We start from the raw sequence: 17,829 nt of genomic DNA on the forward strand, positions 1-17,829 counted from the left end.
TTTTAAACTATGACCTCCAAAGGCATTCAGGGCCAAGTGAAGTGAATGTCTGCCTCTTGCTTGCCGGGAACTTACTTTCCGCTGTATTTCACAAACCTTTTTCCTGCTTGGGTATGATCGCGGATGCTAGGGAGTAATGTTTTCGGCCCACATGGGTCACCGTAATGTCTTCTCAGTGGAAGATCACGCAGAAGACAAGTATGATGACAGCCGTCGTATCTAGTGCCTAGCAGTGCTGGTAGTAGCCAGCTGTACTTCTGGTCCTGAAACTTGATACTGCAAGATGAAGTGACAGCCAACTGAATACACAAAATTCCTGCTAGGTAGGATAATAGGTGCATTTTTGTTAAATAGGTAAGAAGAGAATAGCTACCATTTATTAAGAGCTTATTTTGAGCTAGGCGTTAGGTATCTAATCTCATTTAATTATCATTCCTATGGTATTGATGAAAAATCCAGAGCTTGGAGAGGTTAAGTAACATTACCAGTGCACTGTGGCCAGGATTCCAGGCCAGGTGGTCCTACTCTAGAGCCTATGCCCGTTCTCACCTCACTGGGCAGCCTAAGTGGGTGCCTGTTGTGACTTCTTTTTAGACATGTAAGGTTACACTGGAACTTTTTTTTTTTTTTCTGAAATGCCAGTAAGTCATATTCTCTCTCTTTTTAACATTCAGCAAACCAAGAAGGTCAAGGAGGGAGGACATAGGCTAAAATATTCTAAAATAAACCTAAGGTGTAGCATGAAATTACATAACCAAGAAGTGGAATGTTTTGGTTACTGGGTGGTACTCTGTTCTTGGAACGATTTTCTATGTCTATTTTTTTTTTCAGTTGTTTTTTGCTTTTTTAATCAGCTGCCCAAAATACCACAGACAACTGTGGTATTATATATACATGAGCTTAGATGTGAGATGTTTTATTCTTTCCTTTGTTTTATTTTAGCACTACTACTTTTTTTTTTTTTTTTTACAATTCTCATAACAGCTTTGACAGATTTAAATGAGTTTTTCTTTTTAAGACTAAATTCTGTATTCTCTGCAGACCTCTTGTTTTTAATGTTTATTTATTTGAGAGAGAGAGCGCACATGTGTGTGCATGCATGCAAGCAGGGGAGGGGCAGAGAGAGAGGGAGAGAGAATCCCAAGCATGCTCTGTGATAACAGCCTAGAAGCCTGATGAGGGACTTGATCTCAGGAACCAGAAGATCATTCTTGAGCCAAAATCAAGAATCGGATGTTAAACCAACTGAGCCACCCAGGATCTCTTTATACTTACTGATTGAATGGGAAATGTAAGAAATCAAGTGATACTTCTAGAAGCTACTTCTCAGTTTACAAACTACTTTTTCAGTTTTGCCTTCATATTTATTATTTTGCTGACTTCTCATAACAGTCCATAAAAGCAAATAGGTTGAATAAGAAACCAAAAGCACAGGTAACAAAAACCAAACTAAACAAGCAGGACTCCATTAAACTAAAGTGCTTCCGCACAGCAAGGAACAATAAACTGAAAAGGCAGCCTATAGAACAGGAGAAAATATTTGTAAACAATATATCTGAAAAAGGGTTAATATCAAAAATATATAAAGAGCTCATACAACTCAATAGCAAGGAAGCAAATAATCCAATTTAAAAATGGGCAAAGAGCAAGAAAAAAAAATTTGAAACTATGTATGTTGATGGATATTAGCTAGACTTACCATAGTGATCCTTTTGCAGTATATACAAATATCAAATCATTACGTTGCACACCTGGGACTAATATGTTATATGTCAGTTATAGCTCAATCTTTAAAAAACACAGGCAGAAGTAGCTAAACACAACTTTAGAAACTGTTATTGGAAAATTCCCAGGAATTTCCAGCTAGAGGATACTGGAAGTATCTACTGTGATTCTCAGAGCTACATGATTTAACCAGAGACTGATTGTATTTTTAAGTTATAAATCATTATTTGTACTTAGAAACCCAACATCATCTGAAACAGGTAAAGTTTTGAAAGCCTCATAGTCTGCCACACCGTAGTGATTTTCAAAAAGCATTTGAAAGGCTAATCATGAGTAACAAGTCTACCAAAATAGCTAATCCTCACTATAATGTCATTATAAAACTAATCATGAAAATACCATAAGAAAACATATATATGAGTTTTGTAATCTCTTCTCTCTCTAAATTTCTTTCTTTTTTAAATTTTTTAATGTTTATTTTATTTTTGAGAGAGAGAGTGTGACAGAGTGAGAGCAGGGGAGGGGCAGAGGGAGAGGGGGACACAGAATCCGAAGCAGGCTCCAGGCTCCGAGCTGTCAGCACAGAGCCCGACGCAGGTCTCGAACTCACGAACCAAACCATGAGATCATGACCTGAGTTGAAGTTGGACGCTTAACCAACTGAGCCACCCAGACGCCCCTCTAAATTTCTTATAGTAGTTTCTCATCAGTAGTGAAGTGTATAAATGTTTATAAAGTATAAATTTATAATATAATTACGTTTATAAGTTATAAATTATTTAAATATAGAACCACTAGTCTAGATTAAGAGACCCTGAATTGTTTTCTCAGTTACCAGAAGACAATAAAGTTATGCTTAGAATACTCTTCTTTCTGAGGCAGAAAATAGATTAATACAACTCTAAGAATGAAACCAAATTAGCTTTCTTTTTAACCAATATAATCATTAAGTTAAATTATATATTTATAATTTGTAAACGTTGAGCATGCAATTGCTTTTTGGTTCTTTGGCCCTCAGTTAACCTAATAATGTCATATCCTGAACAGGCACACTGCTAAGAACAAGGAGTCTTGCAGTAATACTAAAATCAATTCATACTACTCAGCCACAAAAAAGAATGAAATCTTGCCATTTGAGACAACATGAATGGGCTTTATGCTCAGGGAGATAAGTCAGAGAAAGACAAATACTGTATGATACCACTTGTATGCAGAATATTAACAAGCAAAACTCATAAAAATAGAAGAAAATGGTGGCTAGGAGGGGCAAGGCTAATTGGGGAGATGTGTTTAAGGGTGCAAACTTGAAACTAGTAGGTAAATAAGGTCTGGAGATCTGTTGTACCAGCACAGTGATTATAGTCAGCAATACTGTATAATAAACTTCAAAGTTGCTAAGAGAGTGAGTCTTAATTGTTCTCACCACAAAAAAGAAATGATAATTATGTGACATAATAGAGGTGTTAGGTAACATTAAAGTGGTAATCTATTGCAATATATAAATTTATTAAATCAGTACGCCATATACCTTAAACTTATACGGTGTTATACATCAATTCTATCTCAATCAAAATATTAACAAAACACAAAAAGTAGATAAGGAAGTTTTATTATTCCCATTAAACAACTAAGACAACTGAGAGAGAGAACTTGATGTGTCCATGCAACGTATACAAATATATTTTGTATATTTTGAGCCCCCCAGCTAGTGAGTCATACAGCTAGGATTGTGAGTTCCCAGAAGGCAGGAACCTCCCTAATCATCTTTTTAGCCGGTGTCTAAACACAGTGTCTAGCACGGAAGAAACACTCAATAAATGCTTCGGAATGAATGACTAGAACTCAAACATGGGACTTCTGACAGCCAACTCCAGACTCTCCAGTCTGGACTATAGCATGCTTTCATTTGTTAAACACTAATTTGTTGAGTACCTACAAGGTGAGAAACATTGATTAACTTCTCATTCAGTAGTTTCTGAGTCCAATAAGGTCCATAGCCTTGTGCTGGGCATTTCTGATGCTGGGTGGAAACTCCCTAGGGGTAGGACCTTGCTAGTGAAGCAGCGGTCAGTCCACATGGTAGACTGCAAAAGGAGGCACTTAACCCTCCACATTAAAGATGGCTGGAACATTGATTCTGGGAAGGGTTTTTAAAGCAAATGAGGAAAACGTGAGAAGAGTGGCTTCTGAGAAAATGCTTCCTAAAAAGGATAGAAAAAGAAGGCTTTTTCCTCTTATTTTCCACTGAAGAGCAGGCTAAGGATAGCTGTGTAAAGAGTTCTGGCTCATATCTTGGTGCCAGTGGCAAATGTCTAAAAAAAATTCTGAGGTTGAGGCTAAGAAAATAGTACTTTAAAATAAGTTATTAATAAAACACTTAAGAGGAAAACAGCAACCACTACCAGATTATGGGACTTTACCACAAGAACCACCAATAATGGTTTAGAGAGCAACAGAGAGTGAAAAAAATGTTAATACCCATACTTTAAAGGGGTGTGGATCTATTTCATTTGGAATTTCCTGTTCTAAATGCAGGGTTGCTCTTTCTTAAATAAAAGTGCATGTTTTTATCTGAATCAGAAAATTGTATTCTTTGAAACTTATAAATTCCTTCACAGCAGTTGCTTGTTGCCACTCATTTACAGAATTATGGGTTATTTCAAAATTTTATATCATTTTGGAATATATAGTTAAATCTCAATTATTCAAAATTTAACAAAGCTAAACTCTTATAAGTGGCACGCTTTCTTCAGCTTAAAGCATCAAATGTCAAGGTTATAGCAGACATCTTTTCAAAGCGCAGTCTTGGGTAGGTTTTAGAGGAAGAATATATTCACTTAATTTCATATATTCTGAGCATTTACATTATTACATGATGATAAAGTAATAATTGTCTACGTCATAGTTTTTCAAAATAGAATATTTGAACCATCTGCATTATTTAAAATTGGTTTTCTGGACTCCATGCATCATAATCTGTGGTGAGAGGGCCTAAGAATCTCCTTTTAAAACAAGTATTTTAGGGGCACCTGGGTAGCTAAGTCTGTTAAGCATCCAACTTCAGCGCAGGTCATGATCTCACAGTTCGTGAGTTCAAGCCCTGCATCAGGCTCTCAGCTGTCAGTGCAGAGCCTGCCAAGTATCCTCTGTCTCCCTCTCTCTCTCTCTCTCTGCCCCTCCCCTGCTCACATACGCTCTCTCCCTCCCTCTCTCTCTCTCTCTCTCTCTCTCTCTCTCAGAAATAAACAAACATCAAAGAAGAATATAAAATAAAAATAATAAAACAAGTATTTTAAATGATTCTTTTTGCACATTAAGGTTGAGAACCACTGGTCTAGATTAAGAGACTCTGAATTGTTCTCTCAGTTATCAGAAGACAATAAAATTATGCTTAGAATACTCTTGTTTCTGAGGTGGGAAATGGATTAATACAACTCTGAGAATGAAAGCAAAATGGCTTTTTATCTACTATAACATTAAATTAAGTTGGTAGCTTATTCACTAAGTATTCCAGGTAATTGAGCTATCCCATATGTGGAAATGTAAGAGGTTGACTAACTGAAAAAATTAATGCGCAGTGAACCAGCTGAGAGCAGTGATAAAAGCTTCTTCGAGAGTACTCAGAACAGCAGCAAGAGGAACAGCCAACTTTGGTAACATTTGATGTTCTCTTTTTGAATCCTTGTGGAGTTTCCTTTTCTAAGATGGAGTAAAGAAGAAATACATATCAAAACAGTGCAGTGCTGTTCCAGCATTTCGTTAACTTGGCTGCATTATCAAGACTGTGCTGTTTACTACTTCCTCACATGGTGCTAAGTGCTCTTGGGTGTCTTATTACTTAAATCCTGACATTTGGTGCCCAAGGCATCTTACAGCCTGTGCAGAGGAAGTTGTCAACACAGCATCTCCCATAGTTCTGGGTCTATTCCCTAAACATTTTTGATTTGACAAATACTGTTTCCGTCCTCTTCAGGGCAGAGATGTAACATCGACATTGATGAGTGTGCCTCCAATCCCTGTCGCAAGGGTGCGACGTGCATCAATGACGTGAATGGTTTCCGCTGTCTATGCCCCGAGGGGCCCCATCACCCCAGCTGCTACTCGCAGGTGAACGAGTGCCTGAGCAGTCCCTGCATCCACGGGAACTGTACCGGAGGCCTCAGCGGGTAGGTGGCTGCCATGTATGAACAGTTCCTTATTGACTTGTGTCAAGCCGGTTGGGTTTCGGAATGGGCCATGCCCTGTGGAAGTCTGTCAGGGACCTGAGCTGAGACTGAGTCGCAGATTTTGGTAGTCTCCTTGAGTCTTCCAAACCACCACTTGTGCTCTGCCTTCCATTGCTGAATAGGTAGAAAATAGGGTGGGGTGGGGAGGTAGTCAGTTCATGGGAGAAGTCCAGCGTTATTTTGTGAGCCTTTGGCAATTGTGCTTTTAGTAGTTATTATAAGATTGAGTTCTGAGGGAGGTTCTATTTGATTTTTCCTCTGCTTTAAAAAAAGCTCCTTTCTGTTCTATCATGGTACCAACATGTGCCACTGAAGTGGGGCTGGTCTCACCTGACTTTAGACGTGACCCTGATAAGACATCCATGGTTTGCAAGCCTCTGAGATTGTGTGATGTGTTGGTAGGTGCTTTTCTAGAAACTCAGAGTGTGATGTTAGGTCACAAGAGATAGATCTATACTCTTGTATGCTGGCCGGAAGATAGGGCTCTGGGCATTGCCATTTGCCATACTTAACAACAGGTGAAAGAACAAAGAGTGTATTTAGAGGTAAAGGAAAATCAAATTATTTCCGGATGAATTACCTCGGTATTCCTGTTTCAGACTATGGTAGCCTGCAAAGCATCCCAACCCATGTACCTTTTTCCTAAAGATCTCCAGACAAGAGAGGCTTTTATTTCCTGGTAACATAGTATAAGTGTTAATAATGTTCAGATTGTGAACAATGTACATATATTTTGCATACCTTCATTTTTGTTCCTTTTCCTGCTCAGTTTACCCTAGGTGCTTTCTGGGGCAGGGTTTCAGGAGAGAACAGCAAAGCATGTCTTGGAAGTCAGACATCCCAGGAGCTCTCAGAGAGGCTTAGAGTCTCTGATACTAACCTACTTCTTGGGTGTCTGTTTTGCATTAGAAACAGATGATCCTAAGGTTTGCTTTATTTTAGTTTTATATATAATAAAAGTGCAGATTTATCCATGTTAATGTGCCTTTCAAATTTTTTTTTTTTTTAATGTTTATTTATTTTGGGACAGAGAGAGACAGAGCATGAACGGGGGAGGGGCAGAGAGAGAGGGAGACACAGAATTGGAAGCAGGCTCCAGGCTCTGAGCCATCAGCCCAGAGCCTGACGCGGGGCTCGAACTCACGGATCGCGAGATCGTGACCTGAGCTGAAGTCGGACGCTTAACCGACTGAGCCACCCAGGTGCCCCTTGTTAATGTGCCTTTCAGATTGACCCAATGTATTGTACCAAACACTGTTTACACATGAAAGCTCAGTATAATTAATTTCTCCAGCATCTTTGTGAGCTGGGAAGCACCAGAAAAATCTGTTTACTGAGTAGTCCAGGTGGGACCACATAATTCATACTGTGTCCATGGCAATCCAAGTATAGGTTCAAAGAAGAGTAGAAATGAGATTAGCTTACCCATGAGCTCCTCTGTCCCTCATTTCTTCACCAAGTCTTGGATTTCATCTAAGACTCAATTGTACATTCGTCCTCCACAGTCAAGAATATTATCTGTCTCCTTTCAGATACAAGTGTCTCTGTGATGCAGGCTGGGTTGGCATCAACTGCGAAGTGGACAAAAATGAATGTCTTTCTAACCCATGTCAGAATGGAGGAACTTGTGACAATCTGGTGAACGGATACAGGTGTACTTGCAAGAAGGGCTTTAAAGGTGAAAGCCGTAGTGCATATTTCTATCTCCCTTCATACAGTTTTCTTATTGCATATTCTTTGACTTACCTCTTCCTTTCCCTTTCTCTATTCCTATTCGCTCATATAGCAAACATAACTTGAGAAGTTAATATTTATAAGGCACTTGGGGAGTAAAAACATAAAGATACATAGATTCTACTAGCAGAGAGGTGAACTACAGGACTATTTAAGCTGAGCAGCTAGGACTCCACTTATACAACTTTGGAAAGATGTTCTAATTGTAAGCTTCATGGTGCTGGTTTGATTCTGTTGGAATTCACAAGAGATCTGGGGAGTAGCATGAGAATATTGCTTTACTATAATTATGATAGCAATAATGCCATGGAAGAATCCATGCATTCCAAACTCTTCCAACAAATTATCTTACACATTGAGATAAAATATATAGCCAACTAGGGCCTTCTGGAAACATGTATTATAATGGGTGTTGTATAAAATCATTTTCTGAGTTGTTATTGTTGTATTTCCACCATAAATTTTCACTTAAAAACTCATGAGAGTGAAATCTGTGGGTAAATCATTTATCTTGTACTCCTCTATCCACTTAGTCATTGATTTCCCCACTCAAAAATTGTGCCAGGCTACCAAGATACATCAGTATGTTTCAGAGTCAATTTACTTATTTGAAAGCTTTCTGAGAGTATATATATTTTAGTCATTAATTTTCTGATATATTACATTTGCAAAGAAATTTAAAAGCACTTTTACTTCTTTGTTTCCTTGAGACTTGCTGATCAATGAACTAAATAAAACTCAAAATGTAAAATCCCAAATTGTACGGCTGGTGAGTAGAAGAGTACAGTGTGAGCCCAGACCTCTGTGCTCCCAGACCACCGTTTTTTTACAGTGCTGTAGTTGCTCTATCTTGAGGCTCTGTGTCAGGCTCTATTGAAGATGCAAAGGTGTGTAATATTTGGGTACTGGTCTATCCCATTAATGCTTCCTTACTTTTGTTTTTTTCACAGTGGGAGTAGATTCCATGTCTTGGATCAGGGGAAAACAGTTTTATGGCTTCAGAAAGTACTACCACATCAATGGTAGAGACTGTGCATATGAAAGAGTGGGCATAAATCAGAGGCTTTGATTATGCATTAAAAAAATATTGTCCCTTGATAAATTATACCCCCTTTTTAGGCCCTGACAGCCACTTTGTATAGAAACAGCTGATAGATCAGCAGATTTTTAACCTCAATGAGCTTCTTAGTCCATTGTTGAGAAATTACTTATATTTGGAGGTATATTCAACCTTTCAGCTATTAGAATATACTTATTCCATTCATCCTTTTAACTGTCTTTTACTGACAGACTATATGTCAGGGACTTGTCACTGAAATGAACGAAGAGGTGTTCCAGGAGCCTAAAGAAATTCAATTTCTAAGGTAGTTAATATTTGCCATGAAGAGGATTGCTTAGTAATTATTAAAAATTTTTTTTTAATGTGTATTTATTTTTGACAGAGAGAGAGACAGAACATGAGTGGGGAGGGGCAGAGAGAGAAGGAGACACAGAATCTGAAGCAGGCTCCAGGCTCTGAGCTGTCAGCACAGAGCCCAACATGGGGCTCGAACCCATGAACCACGAGATCATGCCCTGAGCCGAAGTCGGACACTCAACCGACTAAGCCACCCAGGCACCCCGCTTAGTAATTTAAATAATGAGGAGGCTAACAGAAAGTTTCACTGTTTTGGGGTTTTCTCCCTTTCTGTCTATAGGCTATAACTGTCAGGTGAATATTGATGAATGTGCTTCAAATCCCTGCCTGAACCAAGGAACCTGCTTTGATGACATAAGTGGCTACACTTGCCACTGTGTGCTGCCATACACAGGTGAGTTCTGCAAGTGAAGGGACCAGAGGGGACCTGTGTTCTTGCCTTGTCATTCTAAACCTCTGAGTCTCAGAGACAAGAGTCTGTGGCCCAGTGACGCTTCTCTGAGGAATCACTCCCTGGTCACCATCCTGCTCTCACTGACTAGATCTTGAGCTCTGAGAAAACACTGTGGCTTCCCTAGATGCAACTGGTAGGGAAACTCACATGCCTTCTTTGTACTTGAGGGTTTACATGTTTTTTGTTTTGTTTCTTTTAATTCTGTCTGACTGCTGGTTTCATTCATTATTTGACTGGACCCAGTGTTGTCATGGCCTGTGCTCTTAGTCATAGTTCAATAATAACAACAACCACCACTTATTGATAACTTACTATATGCCAGACACTTTGCATATTTTGGATTTCTTAATCCAGTGCTCAAAATAATTCTGTAAAGTAGAAGTTCCTATGACCATTTTATGCTGAGGCAAAGAAAAGTTACTTGGTGAAGGTCACAGAGGTAAGTGGTAGATCTAGGATTTGCCTCTAAGCCTCTCTCAGTCCAAAGTGTGTCTTCTTAACTGCCCTTCTTCTCCTTACATTCAGTACCACTACCTCTCATTCAGAGAGGTATTGCCCCTTGGATGACGATGACACACACAGAAGACAAGGGTGTGACTTCATTTCGTATCAGGTGTTCTTTGTTTCAGGTGGTATTTTAGGAGTGTGCTTGGACGTTTCTTCTTTGTGATCTCCTGCCTCATTACTGCCGTCTTGTGATTGGTTGTATTTGTGTGGCTTATTTACCTCCTTATCATCCATTTTCTTCATCTGTGGAGAACAAAACAGAAACATGGATGGTGGCTTTGCATGTTTCTCTAGTATGCAGCATGCAGGCAGGAGCATGGCTGAATTCGTACTCCCGTGATGGGCTGTTTGTAGTAGCTGTTACCAGTGACTGCGGCTGTTTAGAGTGACAGAGTGGCCAAAACCAGAACTCTGTTACCTGAAAGACTTGATGTGATGTTGTTACCTTGGCCCCTCTTGGGAAGAAATGTTCATGTAGGCAAATAGCGTTTAGTCAGCCTCATAGATAAAAAATCAAAGTTATTGGAGATCCTTAGCTATTCTCAGACAAAGGAAGTCTAAATGATGCAATTCATAATGACAGTGCTGATCACATTTGCTAATAGTAAGAGCATCTCCCAGCCATAAAGACTGAGACTTGATGGCTGCAGAGAGATATAAGCAGGTCATATCATTATGCTCAGTCATATCATAGTCTTACCTGAGTATAATTTAGGTGTTCAGCTCATCTTGAAAATACTTATTTTATCTTCTTGCTATCCAGATCCCTTAAGAATATTTGGCTGTATGCTGGCTGTTGGTTTTTCTTCAGATTAAGATCCCGATAAAAGAATTTACTATTATATTATATTAGACTGAAAGCCTATGCATATTAAAATTTTAGTGCTGAGTGTGGCTAAAGGTTCTATCATTGAGCTTTGCCACTATGAAGGGAACTAAGCAACATTGCCTTCCCTAGTGAGCCACTCTTCTGACCCAGATACCTTAAAAATGGGTTGGGTATGTTGGTGAACATCTGTGGTAATTTTTTTTTCTTCCTGAATATGAAATTTTAGGATAGAATTTTAAATTGAGTTAGCTGTAACTTGACTTTAAAAACACCCTCATCTTCTTTTAATAAAAGCATTCCTTTCCTTGTTTGCCTGTGCTGGAAGCTTATATTCCATATGCTAAGGCAGGAAATATTGATGTGCAAATTTCAATGTCATGTTGTTGATGTTGGGATGAGGAGGTATGTTACTAGCTGATCAGAATAACTTCACTGTTTCCTACCTCCCATGGCCTTCTGATCAACTCCATTGCCTCTGGAACAGGCCAGCAGAGGTGGTGAGGAGTAGAAGGCTGTATTGTTGCCTCTTCCTGGCCCACATGAAGGAGGATCTGTGTGGCTGAGCCTCTGAGCCACACAGACTCTTAGCTGTGGAGATGCAGAAAGTATTGCACCAGATGGACACAGGTGTCCAAACCCATGTAACCACACATGATAATATGGATGAGAGCAGCCCAGCAGTTGTTGAGTGCTCACTCTATATGCTAGGCTCTGTGCTAGTGAAGACTTCATGAACATTTTGTTTTTCATTTAATCCTCCAAAAGCCTCTGTGAGTTACATACCATCCTATTTCTCATTTTACTTATGTGTCAGGCTCAGAGCAGAGTAATAACTTGCCTGTTGTTAATATACCAAGTTAGAGCTAAGACTCAGAAGACCCTAAGTCTCTCAGATTCCAAAGCTCTTAACTGCTACCTTAGTCCTGAGTTCAGAGAGCATCCTTTGGTTTAGAATTTGCAAAATTTCAGTTTCCTTGGCTATTTCTCTAAATTCTGTCATTTGCTTTACAGGCAAGAATTGTCAGACTGTGTTGGCTCCCTGTTCCCCAAACCCATGTGAGAATGCTGCTGTTTGCAAAGAGGCACCAAATTTTGAGAGCTACACCTGCCTGTGTGCCCCTGGCTGGCAAGGTAACAACATGGGAGTTAGAGAAACCAGAAGCTTTAAACAAAGTGGTCAGATCATCGGATTAACATGGAAGGCCCAGGTCTTCTGAGGCCTGCTTGTTGTCATGAGCACTGGCTTTGTACAGGAATGACCCAGAAAGCCTTTTCATTTTCATGTCTTTGGGGCCCTCTAGTGGCTGGAAGCCTCCAGCCTGAGTCTGAAACCATGATGTTCTCACAGTCCCTGGGCCCTTTGTGCCAAGGGCACAAAGCCTTATGGGACTTCCCAAAGTGGGAGACAAACCAGAATATCCCCATCTATCCCAGCTGAAGCTTGGATCTCCCCATGCATTTCTGTGGGACTCACTTTCCAAAGACAGGACCATTCATCGCCCCTGTGTTTCTAGGTCAGCGGTGTACAGTTGACATTGATGAGTGTGTCTCCAAGCCTTGCATGAACCACGGTCTCTGCCATAACACCCAGGGCAGCTACATGTGTGAGTGTCCTCCAGGCTTCAGCGGTATGGACTGTGAGGAGGACATCGATGACTGCCTTGCCAGTGAGTATGCCGGCCAGCTCCTAAGCCCCCTGAGGCACTTAGGGAGCAGAATAGAGCCCAGTCGAGGCAGCTGCCTCTCAGTGCTGAGACTGGCCATCCCAATAGCTTATCACATGTTTTTAATATTAGTATTTTTTATTTTTTTAAATGTTTATTTATTCCGGGGGGGGAGGAGCTGCACACATGTGCACATACGTGGGGGAGGGGCAGCGAAAGAGGGAGACAGAGAGACTCCCAAGCAGGCTCTGTGCTGTCAGCACAGAGCCGGATGCAGGGCTCAGTTCTGTGAACTGTGAGATCATGACCTGAGCTGAAATCAAGAGTTGGACACTTCACTGACTGAGCCACCCAGGTGCCCCAATATTAGCATTTTTTAAATCTTCTTTGCAAAGCCAGTGGCTTTAGGAGTTGAGGCAGTAGAATCTCTTTAAGAGGTTCCTAACTGATTTTTGTATACTGACAAATTGGGGACAATGCTATGATAGCTTTTTTTTTTTAAAGCAGATCCACTGAGGTATAATTAGTATATAGAAGTGTACTACCAATATTTTAAATGCACAGTGTTGACATTTAAACCATAAGTAGACATAATGAACATATCCATCCCCCTAAAAATATTTTATTTTGTAATTTCCTTCTTCCCCCTTCCCTGTCCCAGGCAACAAGGGATCTACCTCTGTCATGACAGACTTACTTGCATTTTTAATAATTTTATATAAATGGAATCATCTAATGCAAACTCTTTTTGGGGGAGAGGGAGTATGACTTATCATTTAGCATATTATTTGAGACTCATCTATGTTATGTGTATTAGTAATTCATTCTGTTTTATTGCTAGGTCATATTCCATTATTTGGATATACTTGAATTCACTAGTAGGACATTCAGCTTGTTTTTAAGTTTTGAGATACTATAAATAAAGTTATACTCTCTTCAGTAAATATCTAGGAGTGGAATAGCTGAATTATGTAGTAGGTATATGTTTCACTTTTCACCAAATTGTCAAAATGTTCTCCATGGTGGTTCACCATTTTCATTCCCACAAGCACTGTTTGAGAGTTCCAGTTGAACCACATCCTCAAGAACACTTGGGTGTGATTGCCCTGAATTTTAGCCTTTGTAGTGGCTGTATATGGTATTTCACAGTGGTTTCAACTTGAATTTCCCTACCTATTAAAAATTTTGAGCATCTTTTCATGTGCTTCTTGGTCAGCCATATATATTACTTGGTATAGTATCTATTCAAAACTTCTGCCCACATGAAAAATTGTATTATTTGTCTTATTATTGAATTGAAAGAGTTCTTTATATTCTAAATACAATTTCTTTGTCAGATATTTGCCTTACAACTATCTTCTCCCAATTGTACCTTCTGTTTTTTCTTTTGAAGAGGAAGTTTAATTTTGATGAATTTCAGTATATCTATAATCTTCATTCAGAGTTCATCTTATCTTATTTAACAAACCTTTACCTAACCCAAGGTCACTGAGGTTTATCTTCTTTGATTTCTTCTAAATGTTTTATACTTTAAGGGGCACCTGGGGGGCTCGATGGGTTAAGTGTCTGACTCTTGATTTTGGCTTAGCTCATAATTTACTGGTTTGTGGGATCGAGGTCTGCATCAGGCTCCTTGCTGATAGCATGGAGCCTGCTTTGGATTCTCTCTCTCACTCTCTGTCTGCCCCCCCCCCCGCTCCTCCCCCACCCCCCCAGCTGGCTTACTCTCTGTCTGTCTCTCTCAAAATAAATAAATAAATAAATAAACTTTAAAAAATAAACAATAAAAGTTGTATACTTTTAGCACTGACCTTTAGGTCCACAATCTATTTAGAGTTAATTTTACATGTAGTGTGAGTTTTAAAGATTTTTCTTTTTAGACTTTAAAGAGTAATTTTGTGTTGTAATCTTGCTAACCTCACTTATTCTAGATTAGTTTAGCTTCTAAGTTTAGTTTAGATTTCTGGAATTAAAAAAAAATTTTTTTTAAGTTTATTTTTATTTCTTTTTAGAGAGAGATAGAGAGCAAGCAGGGGAGGGGCAGAGAGAGAGAGAGAGAGAGAGAGAGAGAGAGAGAGAGACAGAATCCAAGCAGACTTCGCATTGTCAGCACAGACCCCGATGTGGGGCTCAAACTCACAAACGATGAGATCATGACCTGAGCGGAGGTCAAGCATCTGATGCTTTACCAACTGAGCACCCAGGCACCCCAGGAATTTTTTTTTAAACAAATAATCGTGTAATCTCTAAATAAGTATAGCCATTCTACATTTTAATTCTTTTTAAATCTATATACATTTTCTTTTTCGTACATTGTTGCACTGGCTAAGACTTTTAGTAAATGCAAAATAGAAGTAGTAAGAGAAGCAAATCTTTCTTTGTTCTTGATTCTGGTGGGGGAAGCATGTATGTAGTTTCTTGCCACTAAGTATGATGTTACTTTGTTGCCACTAAGTATGATTTTGGGGTTTTTTTGTTGTTCTTCTATCAAGTTGAGGAATTTACCATATACTCCTAGTTTGCTGAAAGTTTTTTCTTTTTATGATGAATGAATGTTGATTTTTTTCAAATGATTTTTCTGTATCTGTTGAGGTGATAATATATTTTTTAATATATAAGTGAATTATGTTAATTAATTTTCAAATGTTAAACCTTAAATTCCTGGGGTAAATTCTGCTTGGTCATGATATATTCTCTCTCTCATATGTTATTGGATATGATTTCCTAAAGTTTTGTTACGAATTTTTGTGGGTATATACATTCATTAGGGATATTGTTCCCCAATTTCTTGTACTGTATTTGTATGGTTTTGATACAAAGGCAATGCCAGCCTCAGAACCACTTGGGAATTGTTTCCTTTCTATTTACTGAAAGAGTTTGTATACAGTTGGTATCACATCTAGGTCTGGAACTTTCTTTCTGGGAAAGTTTTAATTGTAAATTTAATTTCTTTAATAGATATAGTTATTCAGGGTATCTATTTCTTTTTTATTGAGCATTGGTAATTTGTATCTTTCAAAGAATGAGTTTTACTCTAAGTTGTCAGAATTATTGGCGTTCATAATATTCCCTTATTGTGCTTTTAATGTCTGTAAGATCTGTGATGATTTCCCTTCACTGATTTCAGATATTGGTAATTTACATCTTCTCTCTTTTCTTTGTGATTGCTACTGGTAGAAGGTTACAGATTTTAGTAACCTTTTCAGTTTCATGATTTTTCTCAATTATTTTACTATTTTCAATTTCATTGATTTCTGCTCTTTATTCTTTCTATTTTGGATCTAGTTTGCCCTTCTTTTCCTAGTTTAAGATGGAAGCTTAGACCATAGACATAGTAGGCATTTAGTGCTTTTTTTTTTTTTCTCAAAACACTGCTTTAGCTGTATTTCACAAATTTTGATATATCATGGTTTTTTTTCCGCCAACTCAGAAAATACTTTTCTAATTTCCATTTTGATTTGTTTTTTGACTCATAGATTATTTACAAGTGTGTTCTTTAATTCCAAATATCTTTTTTAATTAAGTTTCTAATTTTAATTCCAGTGTAGTTAACATGAAGCATTCTATTAGTTTCAGGTGTACAATATAGTGATTGAACACTTCCATACTTTACTCAGTGCTCATCATGATAAGTGTACTGTTTAATCCCCATCACCTATTTTACCCATCCTCCCACCCACCTCCCCTCTGGTAACCATCAGTTTGTTCTCTATAGTTAAGAGTCTGGTTCTTGGTTTCTCTCTCTCTTTTCCCTTTGTGCATTTGTTTTCTTAAATTCCACATATGAGTGAAATCATATGGTATTTATCTTTCTCGGACTGACTTATTTTGCTTACGTAGCATTATACTCTAACTCCATCTATGTTGTTGCTAATTCCAAATATCTTTTGTTGCTGATTCCTTCCAGATAGTTTTTGTTATTGACATCTAGTTTAATTCCATTGTGATCAGAGAACATACTTTTTTCATCTATTGATTGGATTATTTAAAATGCATTAAAGCATGTCTTATGGCCTAGTCTTATGGTCTGTTTTGGTAAGTGTTCTGTATGCACTTGAAAAGAATGTTTATTGGGGTGCCTGAGTGGCTCAGTTGGTTAAGGGTCGGACTTCAACTCAGATCATGATCTCACAGTTCGCGAGTTCAAGCCCCGCATCAGGCTCTGTGCTGACAGCATGGAGCCTGGAGCCTGCTTCAGTATCTGTGTCTCCCCCTCTCTCTGCCCCTCCCCTGCTCATGCTCTGTCTCTCTGTCTCTCAATAATAAATAAATGTTAAAAATTAAAAAAAAAAAAAAAGAATGTTTATTTTATGTTATTATTTTTTTTTTTTTGGTGGAGTGTTCTATAAATGCTATTAATTCAAATTGGTTAATAGTATTTTTAGGTCTTCCCTGATTTTCTGTCTGCTTATTCTATAAATTATTGACAGAGTGATATTGAAATCTGCCACAATTATTTGTCTATTTCTCCTTGTAATTCTATCAGTTTTTGCTTAATGTATTTTGAAGCCCTGATATTAAGTATATAAACATTTAAGATTATTATGTCCTCTTGAAGAATTAGTCCTTTGTCATGAAATGACCTTGTTTAACCCTTGTAACTGATATTTCGTACTCTGAAACCTCCTTTGCCAGATATTAATATACCTACTTAACTTTTCTTTCGTTTATTGTTAGAGTATGCATTTTTTCCATCCTTTTAGTTTTGGCCTATGTGTGTCTTTAAAGTATGGGTTTTTTTTGGAGAGCATATATTGAGTCTTGCTTTTTCTCTTCGCTCTGATACCCTCTGTCTTCTAAGTGAGGTGTTCATGCCATTTAAATGTAATGGTTGATGGCGATATGGCTGAGTTAAATATTTGCCATCTTACATTTTACTTTATCTTTTTCCTTCTTTTTTGCCTTCTTCCTCCCCCCCCCTTTTTTTTGGCCTTCTTTTGGAATAATTGAGCATTTTTATAATTACATGTTATTTCTTCACTGGCATATCTGTTTTTTTTGGGGGGGGGTGGTTTTGAGTTTGCAGTATGCAACTCTAACTCATTAAAATTTACCTCAACTATTTTTTGTATAGCACATAAAAGCCTTACAACAGTATACTTAAATTTACACTACTGCCCTCTGTTTTATTGTTGTCATATAATATATATATCATAAACCCCCCAAAATATTATCTTTGCTTCAAATGGTCAACTAATATTTCAAGAAATTTAAAAAATAAATTAACAGCCCTTATACTTACAACATATTTACAGCTTCTGGTGTTTTTCATT

The 17,829-nt window shown here is 38.2% G+C and overlaps 1 protein-coding gene across 2 annotated transcripts in view; it reads left to right on the top strand.

Annotated features, from left to right (window-relative positions):
* The window catches only part of NOTCH2 (notch receptor 2), a 170,894-nt gene that overhangs the window by 115,999 nt on the left and 37,066 nt on the right, over positions 1 to 17,829 (top strand). For both annotated transcript variants that reach the window (XM_058716027.1, XM_058716028.1), the window contains exons 13-17: positions 5,699 to 5,891; positions 7,484 to 7,629; positions 9,383 to 9,496; positions 11,904 to 12,023; positions 12,407 to 12,559. In XM_058716027.1, coding sequence (XP_058572010.1) covers positions 5,699 to 5,891; positions 7,484 to 7,629; positions 9,383 to 9,496; positions 11,904 to 12,023; positions 12,407 to 12,559 — 726 coding nt within the window. The remainder of the gene's footprint in view (positions 1 to 5,698; positions 5,892 to 7,483; positions 7,630 to 9,382; positions 9,497 to 11,903; positions 12,024 to 12,406; positions 12,560 to 17,829) is intronic.

Source organism: Neofelis nebulosa, chromosome 2, assembly GCF_028018385.1.
Source record: "Neofelis nebulosa isolate mNeoNeb1 chromosome 2, mNeoNeb1.pri, whole genome shotgun sequence".
In the NCBI taxonomy this organism is placed as follows: domain Eukaryota; kingdom Metazoa; phylum Chordata; class Mammalia; order Carnivora; family Felidae; genus Neofelis; species Neofelis nebulosa.